General features: G+C 36.5%; 1 protein-coding gene across 1 annotated transcript in view; it reads left to right on the top strand.

The window, feature by feature from the left end:
* MAN1A2 (mannosidase alpha class 1A member 2) overlaps positions 1 to 27,597 on the top strand; it is a 168,659-nt gene that overhangs the window by 7,777 nt on the left and 133,285 nt on the right. The window contains exon 2 of the mRNA XM_007977411.3: positions 26,597 to 26,852. Coding sequence (XP_007975602.1) covers positions 26,597 to 26,852 — 256 coding nt within the window. The remainder of the gene's footprint in view (positions 1 to 26,596; positions 26,853 to 27,597) is intronic.

The raw sequence follows: 27,597 nt of genomic DNA, 5'->3' as shown, positions 1-27,597 counted from the left end.
GGTGTTAGCCACTGCACCCAAACGAATCTTGTTTTTACAGATATGGATACTTTCAAATGGAGCTCATGACTAAGATTGGAAAGTTGGTAACGCAGAAGCTAAGTATCTTCGAGAAATCAGTAGTACATGGTAAACATTAATTGATTTTTTTTTTAAGTGAAAGCAAGTTTATTAGAGGAGGAAAGAAACAAAGGATGGGCTACTCCATAGACAGAGCAGCCAATTTAATTTATTTTTAACTGGGCAAATGTTTTGTTTACTATTGTTTGAAAATTATGGAAATATTTAACTTATATAGGAGGCAGAGGTGGGAGGATTGATTGCTTGAGGCCAGGAGACTAGCCTGGGCAGCATAGTGAGACCCTGTCACTGCACACACTTGCACACGCACACACATGCACACAGCTGGGCATGGTGGTTGGTGCCTGCCTTCAGTCAGAGGCTGAGGTGGGAGGATCACTTGAGCCCAGGAGTTTGAGGCTGCAGTTAGCTATGATTGTGTCCCTCCCTGCATTCCAGCCTGGGAGACAGAGACTCTGCCTCTTTAAAAAAAATTAACTTCTGGTTTGGGCTGACTCCACATATTTCTTGGATAGGAAAATCATATTGCTACTTTTATTTTCCCTAGTTGTGCAAATTCTGTCAGAAAAGTTTATTTTCACTGCTGTTGAATTTTTGCTAGAACTTTATTCCTGTCGGAACATGGTTGTAATGAAGTCTGCACTGGAGTTTTATTTTCAGATTGGGTATTAGGATTTGTCATTAAAAAAAATCTCCTTCAAAGAGGAGTCTTTCCAAATATCTGTTTTTGAATTTAATATAGACCATAAGGAAGGCTTCATTATATATTAGAAAGAACATTGGACTCAGTGTTAAGAGACAGGGGCTTTAGTTTCACCATTGTCCTTGGTTGTTGAAGTATATTTAGATAAGCTATTCAATTTCTCTGTGCCTTGATGTTCTTATTTATGAAATGAGGGAATTGATTGAATCTTTAAAGATTTTTTTTCTAGCTCATGCATATGAAATACAAGTAATTTTATGAAGTAGGGAACTGAAGAGTGTGCAGTAATTTAGTTCATACGTCTCAAATATTACAAAGATAAAATGGATTCTACTAAAGGAATTAGTCTTTTTTGTATATAAAAATTAGTTTAAAATCACTTTAGAAATGACTAAAATTTATTTACATAATATTATGATTATTTACGTAATGAAATCTATACCAATTTAAAATGTGAAAATGAATGAAATGACTTTTATACATTCTTGTTTCTCATTAGTTTAAAAGTATAGTTTATTGAGCATTTTACATGCCAGCCTGAAAGTAGTGGGTATATTTACAAAATTGTTTTCGGTTGTCATTTCTTGAGCCCAGTTATCAATTACACATCCTCACCTGTTACCTAAGACTTTAGGATAGATTCTGTGGAAAACAGTCCTTGACTGAGGCCTCAGACCCTTTGAAGGCTGTTACTACTCCTGTGGCACAATTTTCTTTGATTTAAGGTGATAATTTCCTTTTTTAAAAGATGTTATTTTATTTTTATTTTTTTAACAAAACACACCTGTCATGGGAAGGACTATAATTTTCTAACCTTAATACTGAGAGTTACCACTGAAAGTGTTCTCTCCTGCTCTCCATAGCTTAAGAACAACTTTTGGTACAAGTTATACAAGTAGGTTTTTTTAAAAAAGAGGAAATTAAGTAATCTGGAGATTACAAAGAACAATGCAGGTGTTGTGTTTCCTTTTGACTTTTTAAAATGATCAACCTATTATGTATATCTCTTGGCCTCCTGTTAGTGATATTGCTGTTACCATTAAAAAATATTAGTCACAATCAGTTATTCAGCAAGTGTTTTGAGTATTATGTACCAAGCATTTTGCTAAGTATTGGAGATTATTAGTGAATGTTACAGAAGATTAATTTTGTCTATTGAAAAATTAAGATCTTAGACTCACATCTTAATATTTTTCTTAAAGTGTATTATTATGTTTGGAGCCAGATTCCAGTAGTCTTAGAGATACCTTTCCACCTATGGGAGGTTCTGGTACAGGCATTTAGGTCACTGGCATTTTTTAAGAGTTCAGATACGTTACTGGTTTATCTTTCCCCATTTTTTTTTCCTAAGATGTATTTAATATCATTAATTTATGGTGTTTTTTTTTTTTTTTGAGATGGAGTCTCGCTCTGTTGCCCTGGCTGGAGTGCAGTGGCGTGATCTCGGCTCACTGCAAGCTCCGCCTCCTGGGTTCACGCCGTTCTCCTGCCTCAACCTCCTGAGTAGCTGGGACTACAGGTGCCTGCCAGCACGCCCAGCTAATTTTTTGTATTTTTAGTATAGATGGGGTTTCACCATGTTAACCAGGATGGTCTTGATCTCCTGACCTTGTGATCCACCCGCCTCGGCCTCCCAAAGTGCTGGGATTACAGGCGGGAGCCACTGCACCCGGCCCTAATTTATGTATTTCTAACATACGGTCTGGGTTATCTGGTATAAGGAAAATGGATGCTGCAGTCAAGAATAGGTTGAGGCAGACATCCGGTCCAGCATGACTCAGGAAGTTTGGAGTGCAGGCGTACAACTCTGCTTATTATGTAACCATGCCATGTGAGGCGTATTAGGTGATCACCCATGTGCATTTGTGCTTGGCTTGGAGCCACTGTTGTCTGTGAAAGGTATAATTACCCTGTTAACATGGTACAAAAGGCTCGTGCCAAGGCTCGCTCATCCCTAGAGAGAGAGAGAGAGTAAAGCCATGTTGATACTGTCTATGATTCCTCTAGTGTTTTTCCAACTACCTGCCACTCACCCGCCAACTCTCCTCAGACCTCAGTTAGAACCTGACATCTGGAAATAAGAGACAAATATTTTGAAGCTTTTTGATAAGGAATCAGGCTCTGGCATCTGAAAAGAATGCCTGACATTGTGTGAAGTTGAGATCTGGTACATTTGTATGTACAATTGGCCCTGTGTATCCATAGGTTCCACATGTGCGGATTCAACCAACTGCAGGTTGAAAATATTCAGAAAAAATTTAAAAAGATGATTGTGTTTGTACTGAACATGTACAGACTATTTTTTCTTGTCATTATTTCCTAAAGAATACAGTATAACCACTATTTACATAGCATTTGTGTTATATTAGGTATTATAAGTAATCTAGAATTATTTTAAAGTATGGGAGAGGATGTACATGGGTTATATGCAAATACCACACTATTTTATATGAGACTTAAGTATTTGTGGGTTTTGGTTTCCAAAGGAGGTCCTGGAACCAATTCCTCATGGATATCAAGGAACAACTGTGTTTATATTTAGCCATATATGCATATACATATTTACATATGGCTATATATAGTTGTATCTGTATGTTTATAATGTTATACATGACTTTTTTCCAATTGGCAGTCAGGTGGCATCTGATACAGAGTTTGTATGTGTTTTGTATGTATCTGTTAAATATAATAAATGAGAATTATTTTTCTATTTGTGATGTCATTAATAAATATGTTTTCATGACTAGATTTTTTTCCCTCTACATAAAAAGGTTGGTAACACCCTTGGTAAGGTGAACATTGAGCCTCTGGCTCCTTTTGAGTGCTGTTGGTGTAAACGTAAATTAATAGAATTTTCATAAAGAGCAATTTATTTATATCAACTAATTTATAGTGCATATTCTTTGATGCAGCGATTCTTCTAGGGATTTATCCTTGGGAAATTCTCACATCAGTGCACAAAGAAATGTTCAAGAATGTCCCCTGAATCTATAACATGACATATTGTAAATGACCTAGATGTCTGTCAGCAGGGGATTAGTTAAATAAATGATATATCCTATCCCAATATTTACAAAGGGTTTTTTTGTTTTTGTTCATTTTGTTTTTGGTGCTGTGAATCTCTCTGGTTACTCCCAAAAGCACCACACTGTTTTAATTTAAAGGTTATTGGCTTACGCGTGTAATCCCAGCACTTTGGGAGGTCAAGGTGGGCGGATCACGAGGTCAGGAGATCGAGACCATCCTGGCTAACATTGTGAAACCCCGTCTCTACTAAAGATACAAAAAAAATTAGCCGGGCGTGGTGGCGGTCACCTGTAGTCCCAGCTACTCAGGAGGCTGAGGCAGGAGAATGGCGTGAACCCAGGAGGCGGAGCTTGCAGTGAGCCGAGATCACGCCACTGCACTCCAGGACCTGGGCGACAGAGGGGTCTCCTGTCTCCAAAAAAAAAAAAAAAAAAAAAAAAAAAAAAATTAAAAAAGTTATAAAAAGTCTTAATGGATAGTATTACTGAATGTCAGTGTAACTACTAGTTAGCTTTGTCAAATCTTAACATTTTCTTATTTTAGCTGAAGATTACCCTTCTTGAGGTAAATTCCTAAACTGAGTTGGACATTGTCATTCTCAGTACATGGTTTTATATTTCCATAATGTGTATTTGTTGATAAAATTATATACAGTTTTTCATGTTTTTAAACATTATGTATCATTCTGCAAGTTGTTTTCCCCTTTGTGTTATCTTTACAATTTGATGTTTGGGCTCTGGTTCAATTATGTGATTATCCACCTATTCAATGATTAAACCTCAAGTTATTTGTATATTCCCCTGTTGATAGATTTTTAGTTTTTTGTTGTGGTGGTGGTTGTTGTTGCAGAAACATTCTGTACATATGTTCTTGGGCACTTGTGTTTTTCTCCAAGGTAAAAATTTAGAACTGTAATTACTGGGTTGTAGGGTATGTGTATGGTTGACTCTAAATTTTTTTGTTTACAGCCCCTGAAGTGGTTATTATACCAGTTTATACTTCCACCTGTGTCTTAACAAGCCATGATACTGTTAGACTTTAAAACTCTTTTCCAGCCTGATGTCAATTTGTTTGTACTTCCCTGATTACTAATGAAGTGAAATATGTATTTTTAACATATTTATTGGCTGTTTGAGTTTCTTAATCTTTGAGTTGCTAGTTCAATTTTTTTTGCTAGTTTTCTTTTGGGTCATTGCCTTTTTCTTATTTATTTGTAGAAGTTATTTGCACATTCTGGATGAATTCTGTGTTAGTTAATATGTATTACATGTTTCCTCCTGTGAGTACCTTATTTTTATATTTTGTTTATGATGTTTTTATTTTTACACAAGTTTGAAATTTTAATATATTTAAAATTGTTAATATTTTCGTCTATGGTCTCTACTCTGAAGTAACAGTTTCCTGTATTTTCACTTCTGGTAGTTGTAAAGTTTTGTTTTTCACACCTAGGGATTTAATCTACTTGTTGATTTTTGTGTATGATGAGGTGGGGACTGAGTTTATATTTTTCCATATGGGTATCTAGTTGTCCCTGTGTGACTTATTGAAGAGTCTGTTTTTTTTCTCATGGATTTGTAATGTCATTTATGCAATATAAATTTTCTCATATATTCGTAGATTTGTTTATGATTTCACTTGGCTCTTTTGTATATTTCTGTTGGAATAACGTGCCATTTTGTTAAGTATAGCCTTTAGATACATCTTGACATTAGATGGTGTGGGCTTTTCTACCTTGTTCTTCAAAATTTTTTGCTCTTAATTCTAAACTCTTTCATAAGCATTTTTTTTTTAATTCAGGTAAAGTTCATTTAACATAGAATTAATCATTTTAAAGTGAGCACTTAGTAGCATTTACAACGTTCACATGTTTGTGTAACCACCACCTCTATCTAGTTCAAAAACATTTTCGTTACTCCAAAAGGAAACTCTGTAACCATTAAGTGGTTACTCTCCACTCCCTTCTCCCTGCTTCCCCCCAGCCTCTGACAACCATCAATCTGCTTTTTCTATAGATTTACATGCTCTCCATATTTCACATAAATAGAATCATGCAATCTAAGACCTTTTTTGTCTGGGTTCTTTCACCTAGCATAATGTTTTTGAGGTTGATCACGCTCTAACAGGTAACAGGTATTAGCACTTCATTTCTTTTTTATGGCTGAGTAATATGCCATTGTTTGTGTATATGTGATTTGTTTATACATTCATCTGCTGTTGGGCATTTGGGTTGTTTCTACCTTTTGGCTATTGCGAATAGTGTTGCTGTGAACATGTGTGTGCCTGTATTTGTTTTGAGTACCTGTTTTCAGTTATCTTGGTTATATACCTAGGAATGGAATTACTGGGTTGTATGATAATTTATGCGTAGCTTTTTGAGGAACCACCAGACATTTCTGTAGCAGCTGAAACGTTTTATGTTTCCACCAGCAATATAGAGGTTCTAATTTCTTTATATTCTCTCTAATATTTATTCATTAAAAAATTATATCCATCCTAGTGTGTGTGAAGTGATATCTAATGATGAATGAATGAATAATGATGAATAGGAATGGATAATAATGTTGAACACATTTTCAGGTGCTTGCAGACCATTTGCATTTTTGAAGGAATGTCTATCCAGGCTTTGTCCATCTTTTAAATTGGTGGTTATGTCCTTTGCACAGAAGTTTTTAATTTTGGTGAAGTCCAATTTATCTGTTTTCTTTTGTTGCTTGTGGTGTGGGTGTCATATCCAAGAATCAATTGCCGAATCCAGAGTCATGAAGATTTACCCCAGTTTTTTTCTTAAAATTTTTAAGAAGAGTTTATGGTTTTAACTCTTATTTAGGTTGTTGATTCATGTTTAGTTAATTTTTGTGTATGGAGTTAGATAGAGGTCCAAATTAACTATTTTGTTAGTGGATATCTGTTTGTCACAGCACCATTTGTTGAAGAGACAGATTTTCCCCTATTGAATAATATTGACACCCTTACTGAAAATCAACTGGCTGTAGATGTATGGGTGTGTTTCTGGACATTCAGTTCTATTCCATTTATCTATGTGTGTCCTTATGCCAATATACACAGTCTTGCTTAATGTAGCTTTGTAGCAAGTTTTGAAATTGAGAAGTGTTCCAGCTTTGTTAATCTTTTTCAAAATCGCTTTGGCTATTTGACGGTTCCTTATGAATCTGAATGTTGGCTTTTCAGTTTCTGCAAAAATGACTGTTGGAATTTTGATAGCGATTACATTGAATCTGTAGATTGTTTTGGTACTATTATCATTTTAATAAGAGTAAGTCCTCCAACCATGACCACAGGATATCTTTCCATTTTTGAAGTCGTCTTTAATTTTTCAGCAATGTTTATATCAGCGTACAAGTGTTTTACCTTCTTCATTAAATTTATTCCTAGGTATTTTGTTCTTTTGTATGGTATCAAAAATGCAATTGTTTTCTTAATTTTTTTTGGGTTTTTAAATTTCTGGTGTATAGAAGCACAACTAATTTTTAGTGTTGATGTTATGCACTGCAATTTGCTAAATTCACTTATTAGCTCTAGTAGTCACTTTATGAATTCATCGGGATTTACTAGATATAGGATCATGGCCATCTGTGAAATGAATTAAATTTACTTCTTCCTTTCCAATTTGGATGTCTTTTATTTCTTTTTCTTGCCTAATTGCTCTTGCTAGAACTTCCAGTACAGTTTCAAATAGTAGTGGTGAAAGTGGGCATCCTTGTCTTACTGCTTATCTTAGGGGCAGAGCTTTCTGTCTTTCGCCATTGAGTATGATATTAGCTGTGAGTTTTTCATAAATGCCCTTTATCATGTTGAGGAAATTCTCTTCTATTTTTAGTTTGAGCTTATGTCCCTTCACTCTATTAATGTGATACAGTACATTCATTGATTGATTTTCTTATGCTGAACCATCCCTGAATTTCTGGGATAAAGTCTACTTGCCTGTGCCTGTAATTCTTTTAATATGCTGTTGGATTCAATTTGCTAGTATTTTGAGGATTTTTGCATCACTATTTATAAGAGATATTAGTCTGTAGTTTTCTTGCGATGTCTTTGGCTAGTTTTGGTATCAACATAATTACTGGCCTCGTAGAATGAATTAGGAAATCCTTCCTCTTCTGTTGTTTTTAGAAAAGTTTGAGAAGGATTGCTGTTAATCCTTCTTTAAAGGTTTGGCAGAATTCACCAGTGAAGCTATTTGGTTCTGGGCTTTTCTTTTTTGGGTGGTTTTGGATTCCTGATTCAGTCTCCTTACCTGTCACAAATCTATTCAGATTGTCTTCTTGAGTTAGTGTTTTTAGTCTGTTTTCAGGAATTTGTAACTTCATGTAGATTATGTAATTTTTTGATGAATAATTGTTTATAATATTCTTTAAATTTTTTTTTTTTTTTTTTTTTTTTTTAGCGTTGGGGGTCTGTGTTGCCCAGGCTAGAGTGCAGTGGTTATTCACAGGTGTGATCATGGTGCACTGTGCACTGCAGCCTTGAACTCCTGGCCTTAGGCTATCTTCCTGCCTCAGCCTCTTGAGTAGCTGGGACTACAGGTGCACACACCAGACAAACCGAGCCATAAAATTCTCTTTTAATCTTTTATATTTCTGTAAGGTCAGCCACAGTGTCACCACTTTTATTTGTGATTTTAGTTATTTGCATCTTATGTGTTTTTTTCTTTGTCATCTAATCAGAAGTTTGTCAATTTTGTTGATCTTGTCAAAGAACCAACTTTTGGTTTCCTTAGATTTTCTCTCTTGTTTTTCTATTCTCTGTTTTATCACCACTCTAATTTTTCATGTTTTTGTCTGTTCTTCAGGTTATGGGCTTAGTTTGCACCTCTTTTTCTAATTCTTTAAGTTGTAAAGATTATTGATTTGAGATCTTTTAAACGTAGGTATTTACTACTATTAATTTTCCTCTGAGGATTGCTTTTGCTGCATCTCATAAGTTTTGGTATGTGTTTTTGTCTTCATTTATCTGTATTTTCTAATTTCCCATGTGATTTCTTTGACATATTGGTTGTTTAAGAGTGTGTTGTTTAATATTCACATATTTAAATTTTTCATTTTCTTTCTATTATTAATATCTAACTTCATTTCATTGGGGTCAGAGAGGATACTTTGTATGATTTAACCTCTTTAAATTTATTGAGACTTATTTTGTGGCTCAAAATGTGGTCTGTCCTGGAGAATGTTTCATGTGCACTTGAGAAGAATGTCTGTTCTGCTATTACTGGGTAGGTGCTCTGCATATGTCGGTTAGTCTTCTCTTTCCTTATTGATCTTTCTAGAGGTTTTAGCCATTATTGAAAACGAGGGTATTGAAGTTTCTATTATTGTGACTTTGTCTGTTTCTCCCTTCATTTCTGACAATGATTTCTTCCTATATTTTGGGAGTTCTGTTGTTTAATGTATATGTTTATAGTTTTTATATGTTCTTAAATTGACTTCCATAAGTATTTTAGAATCAGGTTATCAAGATACCATCCTTGTGCCTTCAGGTTTCGCTTTAGTGCTTTCTGTTGGTGGAACCTAGTAGGAAACCATCTGACAAAAGAAAGATGTAATTTGCAGAGTCTAAGCCCTAGCATCATGAGCTTAGATGACTGAATTTGGAATTATATAGAAGAGTGGATTTGGGGTTGAAAATTTTGGTTTACTTACTGATGCTCTCTGGCTGTCTGAATTTTAGTGTATGAACTTTGATTAGGTCTTGATAAGCAGTCAGTGGAACAGTCTATGAGGGACCTCTTCCTTGTAGAATTGGAATTGAATAGCCAGCAGCTCACCTCAGACAAAATGGATGCCTGTTGGAATGGGCCATTTCTCAGGAGAGCCTTGCAGAGTTTTATGACTTGTGTAGTCTGAGGTTTTTGCCCCAGGTGGATGAGCAGGAGGGCATCTTTCCAGTAGTAACAGAGACAAGCTCTCTTAACCTGTGCTGGAGGATATGCCAGTTCTTAACTCAGTCATGTGATAGACTTGCCAGGAGAAGAACCTATATAGGTGAGTTCCTTGCTAGGTTCCAGGTCTCTTCCTAGATTCCTGACAGTGCCTTCTGTCTGAATGTGTAATAGTAATTTGGGCTGATTGACTGCCTTCCTGCATTCCACTCTATTCTTATCTATAACATATTCAGAGTAACTTGGAGTTTTAATCATGTAGGTAGGATCCTTCTCTATTTTTCAGGGACGTTGTGATGGATTAGAGTTTTCTATTCTGTATTGTTTGACTTGCCTTAGCAAGAATTGAGGGGGCAGGGTGATGCGTTAAAGGCATGTGCTTAAGTGTTATTCCCAGAATACTTTTCCATTTGTATTACAAATAATTACAGGAGAGGAATCCTGGATACAGAGAGTAGACAGCAATTGTAACACATGCAGAAAAGGTATTTATTGGAAGGATGTTAGGTTGCTTCAGAATTGACATAAAAGTCTGAAGAACTAGGCTTAGTAAATAGGCATTAAGTGAAACCAGATACATAGAACCACTGTCAGTGCTGCTGATTAATGAGCATTGGTTATGGCATTGCTACCTCTGGATACTGGATGTCTCTGCTTCCAGAGTGATTTCTTAAATTGAGTCCTTGTTTCTTTACAGGTATATAGTACCAGCCTTAGCATCTCATTGCTTACACATAGGTGATAGGCAATACCTTTGCTGCTAGATGTTAGGGAGATTAAGTATCTTAATTTTTTCTGGCTTCTGTAGGAAGAGGAGGGATTCTGCTACCATTATATTAATTAATTCCTGAATGTTTTGGCAGCTTAAGAAACATAAAGGAAACTGAAAGGAATCCTACAATTTATTACAGTGACTTGTAATAAAATAAGGGGATAAAGTTTTTATTTGTGCTGTGCTATTTAGAAATGTAGATATAAATAGACTTTCTAGACTCCATCCTTTCGGCACTTTCCGTTCAGGGGTTTAAAGTAGGGGTTGGTACTGTTCACCTGAGAGGGAGCTTGGAAACATGGGGACATTTTTTGGTTGTTAGAATGGTGGGGATGAGGGCACTATTGCATTTAATGAATGTGGGCCGGGTATGCTAAACATCCCATGGTGCCTTGGTGTTTCTGCACAATAAATAATTGAATTATCCTCCTCATAATGCCAGTAGTGCATTTAAGAAACCCCAGGTTATATGGATCATTTTGATGAAGGACTAAAAGTTACTACTAGCTTCCTTTGCTTTACTGTCTGCACCCTCTGGCTGATGATGATTTCTCATTTCATTGCTTTGCTGTTTTCTTTCCTTAGTTCAAGGGACTTGATTCCTTTCAAGCTCCAAAAATTTTATTTTTAAAGTCTGGCTTTGGCTGGGCTCAGTGGCTCATCCCTATTATCTCAGCACTTTGGAGGGCCAAGGTAGGAGGATTGCTTGAGGCCAGAAATTGGAGACCAGCTTAGGCCACATAGCAAGACCCTGTCTCTAGAAAAAAATAAAAAAATTAGCCAGATGTGATGGCACACACCTATATTTCCAGGTACTCGGGAGGCTGAAGTGTGAGGATCGTTGAAGCAGGAGGCTGTAGGGAGCTATGATTGTGCCACTGTACTCCCACCTTAGTTATAGAGTGAGACCCTATCTCTAAAAAGAAAACAAACAAACAACTGTGAAAAGGTGCCGTGTAGCATGGGAGAAGATATTTGCAAATCATATGTCTGATAAGGTATTAATATCTAGAATATATAAAGAACTCCTACAACTCAATAGCAACAAAAAACCTGATTTAAAATTGGGCAAAGGACTTGAAAAGACATTTTTCCAAAGAAGATGTACAAATGGCCAATAAACACATGAAAAGATGCTCAACACCACTAATCATTAGGGAAATATAAAGCAAAACCACAATAAGATACCCCTTCACATCTGTTAGGATGGCTGTTTTAAAAAAAACACAAAGTAACAGGTGTTGGAGTGGATATGGAAAAATTGGAAACCTTGTGTATTGCTGAGGGGAATGTAAAATGGTGTAGCTGCTGTAGAAAACAGTATATTGTATTCCTTTCAGCAGTCTTTTGTAGCCAGTAGTTGTGATTCTAATAAAAGTAGCAGTTGGTTTGGGACTGATAGTGATTGTTATGATTTCAATTGGGTAGTGCTGACAGTATGTGGTTCTTGGTATCTGTGAGGACAAATTGCATAAGCTATCTCATTTCTATCTTACATGAGGGATGTGGACCATTCCGTATCAGTAGGTTCAGTAACGCAAATGAAGTACATTTAAAACAATGTAAAAGGTAGTAGTAAATGCAAAAGTATGGAGGTAAAGGTGTGCCATTAGTTTTTGGGTTTCAATGCTTGGAACTCAGGGTTGGCGGCTGTCTTAGTTTGCTTGAGCTTCCTTAACAAGGTACCATGGACTGGATGGTTTAAGCAACAGACATTATTTCCCACAGTTCTGGAGGCTGAGAAGTGATGAAGGTGTTGGCTGATTCAGTTCCTGGAGAAAGCCCTCTTCCAGGCCTGTAGACTGCCACTTTCTCTGTGTATCCTCTCGTGGTCTTTTCTCCATGTGTGCTTGTGAAGAAAGAGACAACAGCTCTCTTTCTCTTCCTTTCCTTATGGGGCCCCACCCTCACTACGTAATCTAATCCTGATTACCTCCCAAGGTGGGGGGGTGTCGTCTCCAAATACTGTTATTTTGGGAATTAGGGATTCAACATATGAATTTTGGGGGGACACAAATATTTAGTCTATAATGGAGACAGTCTGAGAGATAATATCTTAGTAACAAACCAGATAAATCTAGGCTGACCACAGAAACAAGTTGTCAGTTTGGAGAAGCCAGACAGAAAGGAAAGATGTGAGCCGATAAGACAAATTAGAGACACATGAAGAGAGGGAAGGTTCAAAGCCTGAGAATGGGATGGCAGAGATTTGAGAAATTATCTGTAATAACAAGGAGTGATAGCTATAACAATTTTGTTTTGGGGTTCTTACTGCCTTAGATATATGTAGGTAGGGGAGACATGGTAAAAATGCTGTATCAGGCTGTTTCTTGCATTGCTATAAAGAAATACCCGAGATTGGGTAATTTATAAGAAAAGAGGTTTAATTGGCTCACAGTTCTGCAGGCTGTACAGGAAGTATGGTGCCAACATCTGCTTCTGGGGAGGCCCCAGGAAGCTCATAATTGTGGCAGAAAGTGATGGGCCGGGGGAGTAGGCATCTAACACAGTAGAAGCAGGAGCGAGAGTGTGAGTGGGGAGATGTCACAAACCAGGTCTCATGAGAACTCACTATTTTGAGGACAGCACCAAGCCATGAGGGATCCATCCCATGACCCAAACACCTCCCAACAAGCCCCACATCCCCAACATTGGGGATTACAATTCAACATGAGATTTAGTGGGGTCATATATTCAAACTGTATCCCATGCCTGTAGTACTAATAACAGCTTTGGGCCAAGGGCTATACAAACACTGAATGGGTGATGTTTTACTCCACAAGAAAAGAATGAATAGTGTACCAAAACCTTTTTAAAAATAATGTTTACAATAAATTATTTTCATGTCTTCACAGATAACCCATAATGACTTTTTGCTTTGTACTGATGGTGATTTCTGATAATCAGCATCCTGATGTATCAGTGCTGTTTCTGACCTCTTTTTGATGGTAACTTTTGATGAAAATATGCAGATTTTTGGTAAAGGATCTTTACGGTGATCAGAAATCCACTTCAACTTTTATCCTTTATACTTCAAAATGCCACTGAGAATGACTACTTAAAATACCAAATCACTATCTAAGACACCCCCCCGAAATCTCATAAAATATTGAAGCTAAAAGAAAGAACGAGTTACTGTGTACATGATAGTTTCTTCTTTTTTCTTTGAGTTTTATACCTTTTTCAGTTTCTGATTTGTTACAGCAGCAGTCCCCAATCTTTTGGGACCAGGGACCGGTTTCATAGAAGATAATTTTTCCATGGACAGTGGGTGGAGTGGGGGGTGATGGCTTCAGGGTGAAACTGTGTCACCTCAGATCACCACAAGGAGTGTGCAACCTAGATCCCTCACATGAGCTGTTCACAACAGGGTTTGCGCTCCTATGGGATTCTAATGCCATCGCTGATCTGACAGTAAGGGGAGCGCAGGTGGTAATGCTTGCTTGCACAGCTCACCTCCTGCTTGCCAGCCCAGTTCCTAACAGGCCCTGGACTGGTACTGATCTCTGTGGCCTGGGAGCTGGGGATCCCTGCATTACAGGAAGGCCAGGCCTTATTTTGTTTAGAAACTGTATACTGGGATAGTGATTTTTAGTATTTTTTCATTATATATTTTAAAACTACAACAAAGTAAAGGTCTTATAAACTTTGTGCCTTTTTTCTTTTTTTTTGTCTAATTACACTGCTAGAACCTGTAATAGATTTTTGAGTAGAAGTGGTGAGAGTGGGCATCCTTCCATTCTTCTTGATCTTAATGGGGAAGCATTCAGTCTTTCACCCTTAAGTATGATGTCTGCTATAGGTTTTTAATAGGTGCCCTGTATCAGATTAGGAAATACCCTTGCATTCCTAGTTCGCTGAGAATTTTCATCAGGAATGGATATTGAATTTGGTCAATAGTATTTCTGCATCTCTTGATGATCATGCGGTCATTCTTTTTCAGTCTTTTAATGTGGCAAGTTGTTACATTGGTTGAGGTTTGAATGTTAGACACCCTTTGGTAATTATTCTGTAATCCTAAAAGTAGTTTTCTGTGTTTATGAGGGATATTTGTTTGTTTATTTATTTATTGTATTTGTCTGATTCTGGTATCAGAGTAATGTTGGCCCCATGAAATGAGTTTGGTTTTCCTTTTTCAGTGTCCTGAAAGAGTTTCCATAGAACTGGTATTGATTTCTACCTTAATGCTTGGTAGAATTCATCAGTGAAATAATCTGAACTGGAGTTTTCTTTGTGGAGAGGTTTTAACTATACATTCAGTTTCTTTAATAGATACAGGCTGTTAAGGTAATCTTGTTCTTGAGTTCACTTGAGTAGTTTTTTTTTTTTTTAACGAGGAATGTAAATTATTGAATTTTTGATATAAAGTTGCTAATAATAGTTTCTTACTGTCATTTGAGTATTTGTAGGATTGTAATTATATCAATTCTCTCATTGCTGATATTGGTAATTTGTGGTTTCTCTTTTTTCCCTTCTCTTATCACTATTAGAAATTTATCAATTTTATTGATCTCAAAGAACTAGCTTTTGGATGTATTGGTTTTTCTCTTTTCTTCTGTTTTGAATTTTATTTCTTGTTTTGCTTTTATCTTTATTATTTTCTTTCTTCTTCTAACTTTGGGTTTAATTTTCTCTCTTTTCCATTTTCTTAAGGTAGAACCTGAGGTTCTTGATATAAGATCTTTTTTCCCCCTAATGTAGATTGGTTAATGCTATAATTCTCTCTTTAACTTTTCTTTTTTTCTTCATATTGGCTATTAGTGCTATGAATTTCAGTCTAAGAAGTACTTTAGCTTTATCTACAGTTTGATGTTTCCATTTTCTTTCAATTCAAGGCACTTTCAAATTTCACTTTTTAAAAAATGGCTTTATTGAGATATTATTCACATACCATACCATCCACCCATTTAAAGTATACAATTCAGTGGTATATTCAGAGTTTAGTATATTTAGTATATTCACAGTTATCTGCAGTTATCACCAGTCATCTAGTTTTACTTTTGATTTCTTCTTGGACCTGTGATTATTGAGAAGTGTTTTACTGAGTTTTTAAATATTTGGAGACTATCCAGATACCTTTATGTTACCTGATTTCTACTCTAATCCCATTGTAGCAAAAAGCATACTTTCTGTGGTTTGAATACTTTTAATTTCATTGAAACTTGTTTTATGGCCTAGAAATTGGTCTGTATTGGTACATGTTCCATTTGCATTTAAACAGAATGTATATTTTGTTATTGTTGAGTAGAGTGTTCTGTAAATGTCAATTAGGTCAAGTTGGTTGATAGTGTTGTTCAAGTCTTTTAATCCTTATTGATTTTCCTTCTATTTTGATCAGTTATTGAGTGAAGGATGTTGAAATTACCTACAACATTGTGAATTTGTTTACTTCTTTCATTTCTATCAGTTTTTGCTTCAGGTATTTTGAAATTTTGTTATTAAGTATGTAATCTTGATCATTGTTATTGTCCCTTGACATATTGACCTCATTAATATAAAGTGACGCTTTTTATACCTGCTCTAAAAGCTACTGTCTGATTTAATATAGTTGTTCTCCCTTAAACTTTGTTGAGTTACTTTACACACTGTAAAATTTACCCATGTTAAGTGTACAGTTAGGTGGGAGCTATGCCTCCTATATATAGGCCGATGATTTCCAAATCTGTGTTTTCAGGCTTTGACATCTGAACCTATGAGCTTTGTTGACTTTTTAAACTTAACAGGTCTAAAATCATACAAATTCATCTCTTTCTCACTCCTTCCGTTTATTCCAAATCACCCTTTATTTTTGGTTCAGTTAATGTCACCCCTTTCTATCCAGTCAGTATTGTGAAAAATCTATTATTGTTAATTCCTTTTCCTTCTCACGTTGAATCACTTGCCTAAATTTCTAGCTTTCTAAGCTCTCTTATGTTGGTCCTTCTTCTCCGTATCTACTTTAAATGCATTTTATTAGGCTCTTGTCATTTTTTGCCTGGGAGGACTGCTGTGACCTCCTGACTCCTTTTCCTACTTCCAGCCTTATATCCTCTCCCTTTCTACTCCCACCTTGCCCCAAGTCAATCCTGAGGAGGCATTCTTTCCAAGATTTAAGTACAGTCATGCCATTTTCAACTTGAAGTTCTTTAGTGCCTTGCATTTTTCCCCAGGCTGCATTGTTAGCTCAATTAATGATTGAGCTTTTGTCTTCTCTAGCTTCCTTGCTATGCTGTCTATCCTACTTTACTGCACTCTCCCCTACACTGCACACTATACGTTAGTGGCCATACCAAGTTAATTGCTAACTAGTATATTGTGTTACTACTTCTGTGTCTTTGTATACTCTGCTTTCTTCATCTAGAATGCCCTTATTACTTGATCTGCATGGCAAACTCTTACCCTTTTAGTTTTTATTTGAAGATCATGTATTTCTTTCTCTATTTCCCTATGTAAATCTGCTTTCAAGTCATATACTTGTATGGTTAACAAGTGACTATTCTTTTCTATGTATATCTTAACTTTTCTATAGCTGTCCGTGGTATTTACTTTCTCTTTCACACATTTTGTACTTACTTTGTTTACGTATTCATTAGATTTTGAACTCTTGTGGGCAAATCATGTGTCTTATTTTTCTTCGTATCCCTTGCCTTTCACATTTGGTAAATTTTAAGTTGAAATTACTTGAATGACAGATAACCTTTGATTTAATCGGAAATTACCATAAACGCAAACTGCAATCCTTTGAAAACCCTAGTTAATCTATAACTGCTTTCTACAGAAACAAAATCTTTTAATAGCCAAATAGGTGACCTATACCTAACTAAAGATAGAGACAGTAAGTTTGTCTTGATGGTCCATGGCTGCATTATTAAAATGGGAGTGCTAAAGCACTTAGTGTTTTGTGGGGGCCACATGACCAAAGTAATTGGATTTGGTATAAAAGCTTGAGGTTCTGTGGATTTCTCAGTGCTTAGCCTTAAATCTTTTTTAGCCTCTTTCATGTGGCCAACCAATTACTCATATTGAGAAACAGTTGGGCTTCTTCATTAACGTGTTGTTTTAGGAATGGGATTACTGTTAAGGAGTGGTGATCCCAAATGTGATACAGTTTGTCCTGTTTGGCTTTTAACTACAGTCGGGACACTGGAAAGTATATGATTCTTAAGATGATAACCTTCAGAAACTTTTGATCATTTGTATGACAGTATTATTCTGTGCAAGTAGAATACGTTTATTTGCTGTTGAAAATCGTCTTAGACCAGATTTGTAAACATCTCCCTTATAATAACACCATTTTAATTAACCTCTTGCTTATTTTTAAGTTTAAGGAGATCTTCTTTTTATTACCTCAAAAGCATGGCATTTCTTTTCGGAAGGTCTTAAATTCCTTCAGGCACTTGCCACTAAAGCAGTGTAGAATGCTGTTGTTTCATTATTTTCTGTACCAGTTGCTGACTATCCTGTAGTCATTTCCCAAAATCGTTCTTGGCCTATATTGTGCACAAGTAACTATTTACATAACTGCTTCAACTATTTTTTGTGTGTGTGTGTGTCTTCCTGGATTATCTGAAATTTCTTTAGAATATTATTAAAATATAGGATGTTGGAGAAAGCTATTTAATATCTAACTTTGTCATAAAAAAGCTTTTAGTATTGGCCATTGTTACTTATCTTTTAAAAGGTAGCATTACATTGTTGGTTCATTCAGCATATTTTTTTTTTTTTAGTCATTAAATGGAGCAATGGGGAGTTATTCTTGGAATTTGGCGATAAGAGTCAATGTAAAATTCACTTATGATTGTTAACAATAGTTATCTGCCAAAGTCTTTAAAGGGCTGTCATATTCTTAGTCCTAAATCAGAAGAAGATGGTCTAGAAATCTTAACAAAGTAGTAATGGATGTGAATGAAAGCTGATGTAAACAGTGGTGTTGTCATAGAAGAAATAATGTATCAATGGAAGTTTGAATGTGTGGAGTCTAGAGATGGGACCCAATAGATAGGAAGGGTAAGAAATTATGTTTACTGAGTACCTGTTGTCTTCTCACAGTTTCCTCCCCTTGCTGCACTCGTATTTATTTGTTGATTCTTTTTAGTTTTCTATGTAGAGCTCATATTGCCTGTGACAAAAGACAGTGTTTTTTTTTTTTTTTTTTGAGACAGAGTCTTGCCCTGTTGCCCAGGCTGGAGTGCAGTGGCGCGATCTCGGCTCACTGCACGCTCTGCCTCCCGGGTTCACGCCATTCTCCTGCCTCAGCCTCTTGAGTAGCTGGAACTACAGGCACCTGCCACCATGCGCAGCTAATTTTGTATGGGCCTTCATTTTCTTTTTTTGTGTTGCTGGCTAGGACTTCTAGTACAATCACATAGAAACCGTGATAGTGAGCATCCTTACTTGTTTCCCTCACTTTGAGATAGAATTACTTCTGTAGTTTGATTATCAAGAATGTGATTTGCTGTAGTTTTTGGAAATACCTTTTATTAGGTTGAAGAAGTTCTTTTTTTCTCCGTTCAGTTTCTTCTTCTGTTTCTACTGAATGAGTGTAAGAGCAGAAGTGACTAAAAGGATGGAACCCTGTACTTTTGAGGGTACATTGAAGATGATAAAGCCAATGATTAGAGGCCTGTTGGTAAAGCAGGTTTGAGGAAGAGGGAGCTTCAGAGGAAGGACCAATTTTTAACGGTGGTGGATAGAAGAGTCATGTAAAGTGTACGAAGTGGAAACAGCAAGTGTAGTACTGTTTGAAAAAGTGAAGTGAAGGAAGGGGAACACCAATGAAGGTGGAAGTGGAGGCAGTTTTAAGGGGAGTTTTTATTTGTTTTTAAAGGATAGGTGAGACTTCATATTTGTAAGTGAAGGTTAAAGCTCCAGTACAGAGGGAAAGAGTGAATATAAAGGAAAATTTCTGCCAACCAAAACTCCAGTGTAATTTTATGTATCCCTATGTAAATTAGAATCATCCAGAATGCTTCCAAACATGATTCAAGAGCCTAGGCGGCTTAAGCAAGATAGAAGTTAATTTCTGTTCACACATATGAATTCTGCAGGACAGTTTCAATAAGAGAGGCTGAGAAATAGAGTTTTTATTTAGCAGGATCATGGGCCTAGCCAAAACTTGAGGGCTCTAGGATTAAGGAAGAAGAAAGAAGAGATTTGGGGAGACAGTTTTCAGTATCTGCACAGTAAGTGTGAGAAAACTCTTAAATAAAATTTATCTCTCTCAGTGTTTGCGTAGTGTTTCAGAAGCCAAAATGCATTTGTTTATATCTAGATTCTTTACTTACTAGCTCCTTGACCCTGAACAAATTATTTTTCTCTTTATGCCTTAATATTTTCATAATAAGGTGGAGAATAGTGGTGTTTGATAGAGTGCCTCATACATTGATATGAGAATTAAATAAGGTAATATATGTAATTGATGAAACCATTGCCTTGTACATCTAAGCCACAATTACTAGTTTTGTTGTCATTTGCCCTTGCTCTTCAAGGCAAAAATACAAAATACAAAAAACAAAACAAAATAAGATAACAAAAACAAAAAATACCTTGTATTACTTATGGGATATCCAAAAGTTAATTAAATATTACACATTGAGACACAATTGAAAAGAATAATTTCAAATCTCCTGAGAATTTGTAGATATAAAACTAGATTTTATTGGAAACCTTGGAAGGTACTCAGCCAAACTGCAAAGTCCGAGGGCGCAGTTCTTCACATGACCACTGTCACTTCTGGCACCACTTACAAATTCAGAGGGCTCCCCAGACCACCCTCTGGCTTGATAATTTGCTAGTACTCACAAAGGGATTACAGATTACAGGAATCCAGATTAAAGTCAGCCAAGGGAAGAAACACTTAGGGTGAAGTCCTGGAAAGTTCTACATGTTGATCTGCCAGTGTCCTCTTCCCATGGAGTCAGGACATGTTCTTCCAGCACCAGTGTGTGACAGTATGCATGATTGCCAACCTGGTAATCTCATTCAAGCTTCAGTGTATAGAGTTTTTATGGGGCTTCATTATGTAGGCATCATTGATTCTTCATTATGTAGACTCAATTGCCTGTATGGTTGAACTCAGTCTCCCAATGGACTGATACTGTGTAACCCAGAGCCTTGTTCTAAGCCATATTGTTGGTATTTATGACATGGCCAGCTTCTGCTTTAAAACTGTTAGTTGTGGCCAACCCTACCTAAAGATCTGGTATGACCAGCACCCATCATAAACAAGTACACTTCTATCAACTGTGACACATTACCTCTCAGAAGCTGAAGTCAATGGTGAGACTTCTGTTTGGGCAAAGCCAAATTCTTTGCTACACAGGAGGATACAAGACAGTGATGAAAAGGAATGATCTTTACAAATGAAAGTCTAACATAATGATCTGTTGAAAATACCAAAGTTAAAAAAAAAATCTTAAAAATATGTATATAAGAGAAAGATCATCCAAGTGAAAATAAAACCCCCAGCTGGAGTAATTTAAAAATCTAAAAATTTGGCTGCTAAAGCAAAATTTGAGGAACCATTTGCATGGAGATCAAAATTGAAAATAAAATTTTGAGTCATATAGAGAAGAAAACTAGCAAGAAAGTTCATAGTGCTAGTAAATAATTATTGTGAAAACTCAAGGAAAAAAGGAAATAAAGTACATTATTTGCTTTGGCAGTTGTAAAGATTGCTGCATTCACGTGTAATTTGGAACAGAGAGGTGAGAAGGATTGAAATTATTAATGACTTACTTGTGTATGTAACATTACTTTTTACTTGATTCCAAGGTAAGTAGAAGGAAGTACTTAGCAAAAAAGGGTTATAGTGCTTTTAAAGTGGTATAGTCAAAATAGTGTATGTTTTCCTCTGTGTTGATGAAGGTACTAATCATAGAGGTTTTTTTTTTTTTTTTTTTTTTTTTTTTTTAGTGATTGTTCCAGGTTGTAGGGTGAGACATGGGCAGAGCTGGAACTAAAATCTTTGTCTCCTGACTTTTGGGTTAAGTATACTTTTTTTTCTAACTGCAAAATGATTCCTCTTGGAACCCGGTTAATAGGAGGTCTGATTTAATTTCCTGGAACTCTGGAGTTTCTCTTAGGACCAGTCTGGTTAGTCTTTTCTTGCCCTCTAGTTGATATTGGTTCTTCTGAAATAGTTTACTCACTAAACTCTTAAGCAAATGGTGCTTTTTGAGGGACAAATAAAAACAAATCTATAGATTATTTAGATTTTCAAAATGTGTTTGAATAAGGCTCTTCACAATATTGCAACAGTATAGGTTCTGATGAGCAAAGTTTGACTGCCTTAACAATAACAAGTGAGATAAGATGACTGGAACTTTCCTTTAGAGCAAACATTTACAGGGCTTAATTTTTTATTTTTAAAAATAATTATAAAAATTATGTCATTTGTAAATTATTTACATATACATGTTACTATCAAATGTACTTTTCACCTGTGGAGGAACAACTGATGCTAACACGAAGTTAACAGCAATAGTAAGTGAAAATGGAAAACTGTTACATGGCAGTGTTTTTAAGGGGTCTCATCATAGCCCATGTCATTAATTTTAATATGGATTTTGATATTTAATATTCATTTGTATTGCCTACCCTGTAGTCAGAGCTGCTGTTTACAACTTTTTTTTTTTTGTTTTTTTTGAGACGGAGTTTTGCTTTTGTTGGCTCAGGCTGGAGTGCCATGGCGCGATCTCAGCTTAGTGACACCTCTGCCTCCCAGGTTCAAGCAATTCTCCTGGTCCAGCCTCCTGAGTAGCTGGGATTACAGGCACCTACCAGCATGCCCAGCTAATTTTTGTATTTTTAATAGAGACGGGGTTTCACCATGTTGGCCAGGCTGGTCTCGAACTCCTGACCTCAGGTGATCCACCCGCATTGGCCTCCCAAATTGCTGGGATTACAGGTGTGAGCCACCACACCCAGCCTTACAACTCTTTTGACTGTTTGTAGCCTCATGATGGTCTGTAGACTTTCTATATCATATTCATTTCAGATGGGGTCTTAGAATCTGCATTTTAGTATTTTTAAACACCTATTATATGCCAGGTATTATGCTAGATAGGCATTGAGGGATACATTGGAACAAAAATCAGATAGAGTCTCTGAACTTAAGGGAGTTAATAGTCATCAGGAGAGACAGACATTACTGAAAGAATCACATGTGGTTAAGTACTATGAAGGAAAGATACATGGTGCCATCAGAATGTATATTAGGGAGATTTGTCTATTATAGGAGATACCTGAAGAAGTTATGATTGATCAGTGACTTGAAGGTAAAGAAGGAATTGTAAGAGTGTTTTAAGCGAGGAAACCTCATGCATACGGGACTATTGATGGGAAAGAAAATGGTGCGTAAAAGAACTGAAAAGAGGTGGCTGGGTGTGGTGGCTCATGCCTGTAATCCCAGCACTTTGGGAGCCTGAGGCGGGCGGATTGCCTGAGGTCAGGAGTTCGAGACCAGCCTGAGCAACATAGTGAAACCCCCGTCTCTACTAAAATACAAAAAAATAGCCGGACGTGGCAGTATGTGCCTGTAGCCCCAGCTTCTTGGGAGGCTGAAACAGGAGAATCTGTTGAACCTGGGAGGCGGGGGTTGCAGTGAGCCGAGATTGTGCCACTGCACTCCAACCTGGGGTGACAGAGGGGGACTCCATTTCCAAAAAAGAATGAAAGTAAGTGTGTGGCTGTAGAACAGAGAGGTAGAGGAGTGTGTATGAGATGAAGCTTACGAGATAGATAGAAGGTACATTATACAGAATTCCTTAATAGGCCATAATATAATAGAATTCCTTAGGATAAGGGAAGCCATGAAGTGTTTTAAATGAGAGAGAGTCATAGTCTGAATAATTTCAGAAAGCACATTGGGTCTATAGTATGGATGGTGAATAGCTTGTGGGTGGGTGGGGCTGTGGTTGGAGAGTGAATGTGTGAAGACTATTGGAAGCGTATTACAGTAGTTTAGGTGAGGCATGACGGTAGCCTCCTTATTGTGGTTCCATCGCACGCTAAAAAGAGTATGCAGAAAAGAAGGACTATGACTAAGTTCAAGAAGTGTTGTGTTAGGCAACTCTTTTGCAGAACTTCTCGGGGCTTTTAAAATGACCATGTGCGTGGTGAAACTCTGCGAGGGGATATGGGATGTTTTGTGGCATGTATGTCTTGCCCCACACAGGGTGGGCTCTAGAAAGTGGTGTGTAATACCTGTCCGTGGAAGTTCACTGGTAGGTGAAGATGCTTTCCGAGTGATAACATATGAGCTATTGCAAACATGGTTGGAGGCTTCCACATGCCATGTAGCAATAACTTGGGGATAACATGGTACGCGGAAATAGAAATGGAAAGCTTGTTTTCCTGGGGAAATCTCCCCATTTGTCATGGGGACAGAGAATTACCCTTGAAAGAGCCAGTCTTCCCCATTTGATGTTGGGGCCCTTTTCCAGGTCCTCTGTTTTTCTGAATCTATGTGCATGCTTGCACAGTGAGTGGGTGAGTTGGGGAATTCTCAGCTGGGAATGTCAGAGTACCCACTGATAGTTACTCCGTAGAATCTGAAATCTGGGGACAATTGAGGGCTGTGGCGGTAACTCATGATAGCAGGCACTTTCCCTCTTTCTCTTCTGTCCTGAACCATGTTGGCCATTTGACTTCAGGCTTATTGTCTCTTGATTGCAAGATGGCTCTCCTAGCTTTAGGCTTCACAAATACGTTTGAAGACAGGAATAGGAGGTTGGGTAGGTTTAGACTTAGCAGCTAAAGGCCCTTTTCTCAACTGGCTCTGTCCATTTGTTAATATATAAAGGAAAATTCTTGGTAGTTCCCTTTTTTCTCGTTGGTTGAAATAGGGTTTTATGGCTACCCTTAGCTGCAAGGGCAGCTGGGAAAGACTTGATTAACATAGACGGATTATGATCTGTTCTCTAGGGGTAGTAGCACAGTGTTTTTCTGTTGGCAAAATGTGGGGCTGGGATTGGAAGGCCCTTGGGTGTTTCTGCCTTGGATATCTTATTTAAGACTTCATTCAGCACGATGATGCCCCTGTCTGCCTGAGTCGCCTGAACAGATCAGCCCTCATGTCATTTTCTCATGGATTCATTCAGGGGCCAGCCTTAGTTCCCTGCCCTATTCCTCCTACATCCATCCAGTCTGTCTGTAGGCCCCATGGATTCTTCCTCACTGATGATTGACCTTTTCTGTTGTTGACTGTTTAGCCTGCCTCACCTCCCTCTCCTTTTTCTCTCTCGTTTCTTTTATCAGCACCTTCTCAGTGCTAATAACCCATTTTTTTCTCTAGTGTTTAACATTTTATTGTTAATACTAGATAATATTAGATTGTGAATTTTTCTTTTGGCATACAGGTTTATGATTTAACACGTGTGCTATTCATGTAACTACCATCATAATTATATATGTAACAATTCTATCATTAAAAAAAAAAACTCCCTTGTGTTATTTCTTTATAGTTAGCCCATCCCTCATAACTCCTGGCTACCACTAATCTATTCACCATCCCTCTTTTTTGAGAATGTCATATAAATGGAATTATATAGTATACAACCTTTTGAAATTGGCTTATTTCACTCAGATAAGAATGCCTTTGAGATCCATTCAAGGAGTGTGTATAAACAATTCACTCCTTTTTATTGCTGAGTAGTAGTCCATAGTGTGGACATACCACAGTTTTGTTGTTAAAACAGTTTTACTGTTGGAAGATATCTGGATTGTTTTCAGTTTTTGCCTATTATGGATTAAGCCGCTATAAACATTTGTGTATAGTCCTTTGTCCTCCATTTTTTTCATTATGGCAAAATACAATTAACATAAAATTTACCATCTTAACCATTTTAACGTATACAATTCAGTAGCATTACTATACAACCATCACCATCATCCATTTCCAGAACTCTTTTCATCTTGCAAACCTGAAACTGTACCCATTAAACAATAACTTCTCATTGTCCTATCTCTAGTCCCTGGCTACCACCATTCTACTTTTTGTCTCTAGGGTTTTGCCTTCTTTAAATACCTTCTACAAGTAGAATCATACAGTATTTGTCTTTTTGTCTTTTTGTGACCAGCTTGTATAAAGCTTTTCTTTCTTTCTTTCTTTTTTTTTTAATGATCACAAGTCTTTATTTCTTTGAGATAAATGCCAAGAAGTGCATTTGCAGGGTTCTATGTTAGTTACATCTTTAGTTTTTTAAAAAAACCACAAACTTTTCCAAAGTGGAAAATTTTACACCATTTTACATTCTTACTAGCAATGTTGTAAGTTCAGTCATCTGCAGAGTTTGAATTAAATTTCTGGAGAAATGACCCTATTGACTGTTAGGTTAGGTGTTTACCCTTAGAGTAGTCTTCATTGGTTGGTTGATTTGGAAAAGAATGGTTTACAGTAAGTACTACTCTTGTATTCATTCCTGTGGATTGGGGTAGATATAGAGGGAATATTGAACTCTCTTTCACAGAAGTGGGGCTGGGTAGGAAACCGTGTAGGTGTCCGTTGCAGTAGTGGTTTTCAAATCTGTGTGCACACCAGAATCATCTGGGGAGCTCTTCATTATATAGATTCATGGGTTTCATATAGACCTACTAAATTGGAATCTGGTTTTTACAAAGGTTCAAGAGAGTTTTAAGTAGTCATGCCCACATCTGTTGGGAATGTTACATTATAATATCTATGCACTTTTGAAAGTTTAAAGGTTTTAGAAGCATATGCTGTACTATATAAATGAAAAACTTCCTGTTCTCTTATCTTTTCCTCTTTTTCTTTGGCCTTATGTTTATATTTTTGTCTCTTCTCTGATACTTATTCTATTTTCATTTTCTCTCCTCCATTTAGTTTTCACTGGTGTCTATTTTTTGCAAGTGTCTATGGATAAGTTACTGTTATCTCTGTTCTTAGTATGGAAATTGTATAAAGAGATTATAAAGAGAGTTTGATCTTAGGCATTCAGGGTTCCTCTTCTTTCTCATACCACATCTGAATCTCTCTCACTGATAATTCTTTCCTTTTAATAGCAAAAGTAGAAAACAAGTTCCTGGGTTTAATGGATAAACCTTTATGTTTTATATTTAAAGGTTGACATTCTTAAGTAGGCTCACTCTTATGTTTTATTTCCTCCTTTTCTCACAGGGAAGAAGAAGAACGTCTGAGAAATAAAATTCGAGCTGATCATGAGAAGGCCTTGGAAGAAGCAAAAGAAAAATTAAGAAAGTCAAGAGAGGAAATTCGAGCAGAAATTCAGACGGAGAAAAATAAGGTAGTCCAAGAAATGAAGATAAAAGAGAACAAGCCACTGCCACCAGTCCCTATTCCCAACCTTGTAGGAATAAGTGGTGGAGACCCAGAAGATAATGACATAAGAGAGAAAAGGGAAAAAATTAAAGAGGTAATAAACTGAGTTTTGTGATATGGAGTGTTTATGGATTTGTATTTGGATATAAACAAATGTATATAATCTATGGTATCCTGTTTTTGATCTTTTTGTTCTTGGGTCATAGTTGTAGTATAGTTTCCAGGTTGGTAATAAGGACTAGAACTCTTTCTTGTTTTTTTTTTTTTTTTTTAAATGTTGATTATAATGTAATTATTGGGCACTTAAAATATTTTCGATACGATATTTAGATGGTTAGTGCCACTCATTCTTGTTCAGAGATCTTTTGAAATTCAGTATTTTATTAATAATATATCTGTATATAACTTACCATTGTCTAAGCAGTTTCTTAAATGTTTAGTTACAAAGGGACTCTGCTAGATACTATGTAGACCCCCTCATAAACGTGCTTCTAAAGAGCTAGCATTGTATCTCCAGTTTTTTAAGGAACATGTCATGATACCCCTCAACTATACTGTAGATTAAAAACACATTCCTTCCAAAAAGTCTCCATGGATTGAAAAATGGGAAAGAATTGATTTCAAAATTCCTTAAATTTATTTAGCCTCAGAAGTCTTTCAATTTGTTATTCTGTAATTACTTAAAAGTAAAGAGAATACCAGATGGGAAACATCTAGTGAATATTTGAGTTAAACTTTGTTAATTAGAACTCCTAAAAATTCTGGTTGGAGTTTGTGATTATACTGCCTATGAAGAAAAATATTTTATCAGAGTGTAATTGTACCAACAATATTTGAGA

This window comes from Chlorocebus sabaeus, chromosome 20 (genome assembly GCF_047675955.1).
Source record: "Chlorocebus sabaeus isolate Y175 chromosome 20, mChlSab1.0.hap1, whole genome shotgun sequence".
NCBI classification, from domain to species: Eukaryota; Metazoa; Chordata; class Mammalia; order Primates; family Cercopithecidae; genus Chlorocebus; species Chlorocebus sabaeus.
This window is presented reverse-complemented; position numbering and strand designations above follow the sequence as displayed.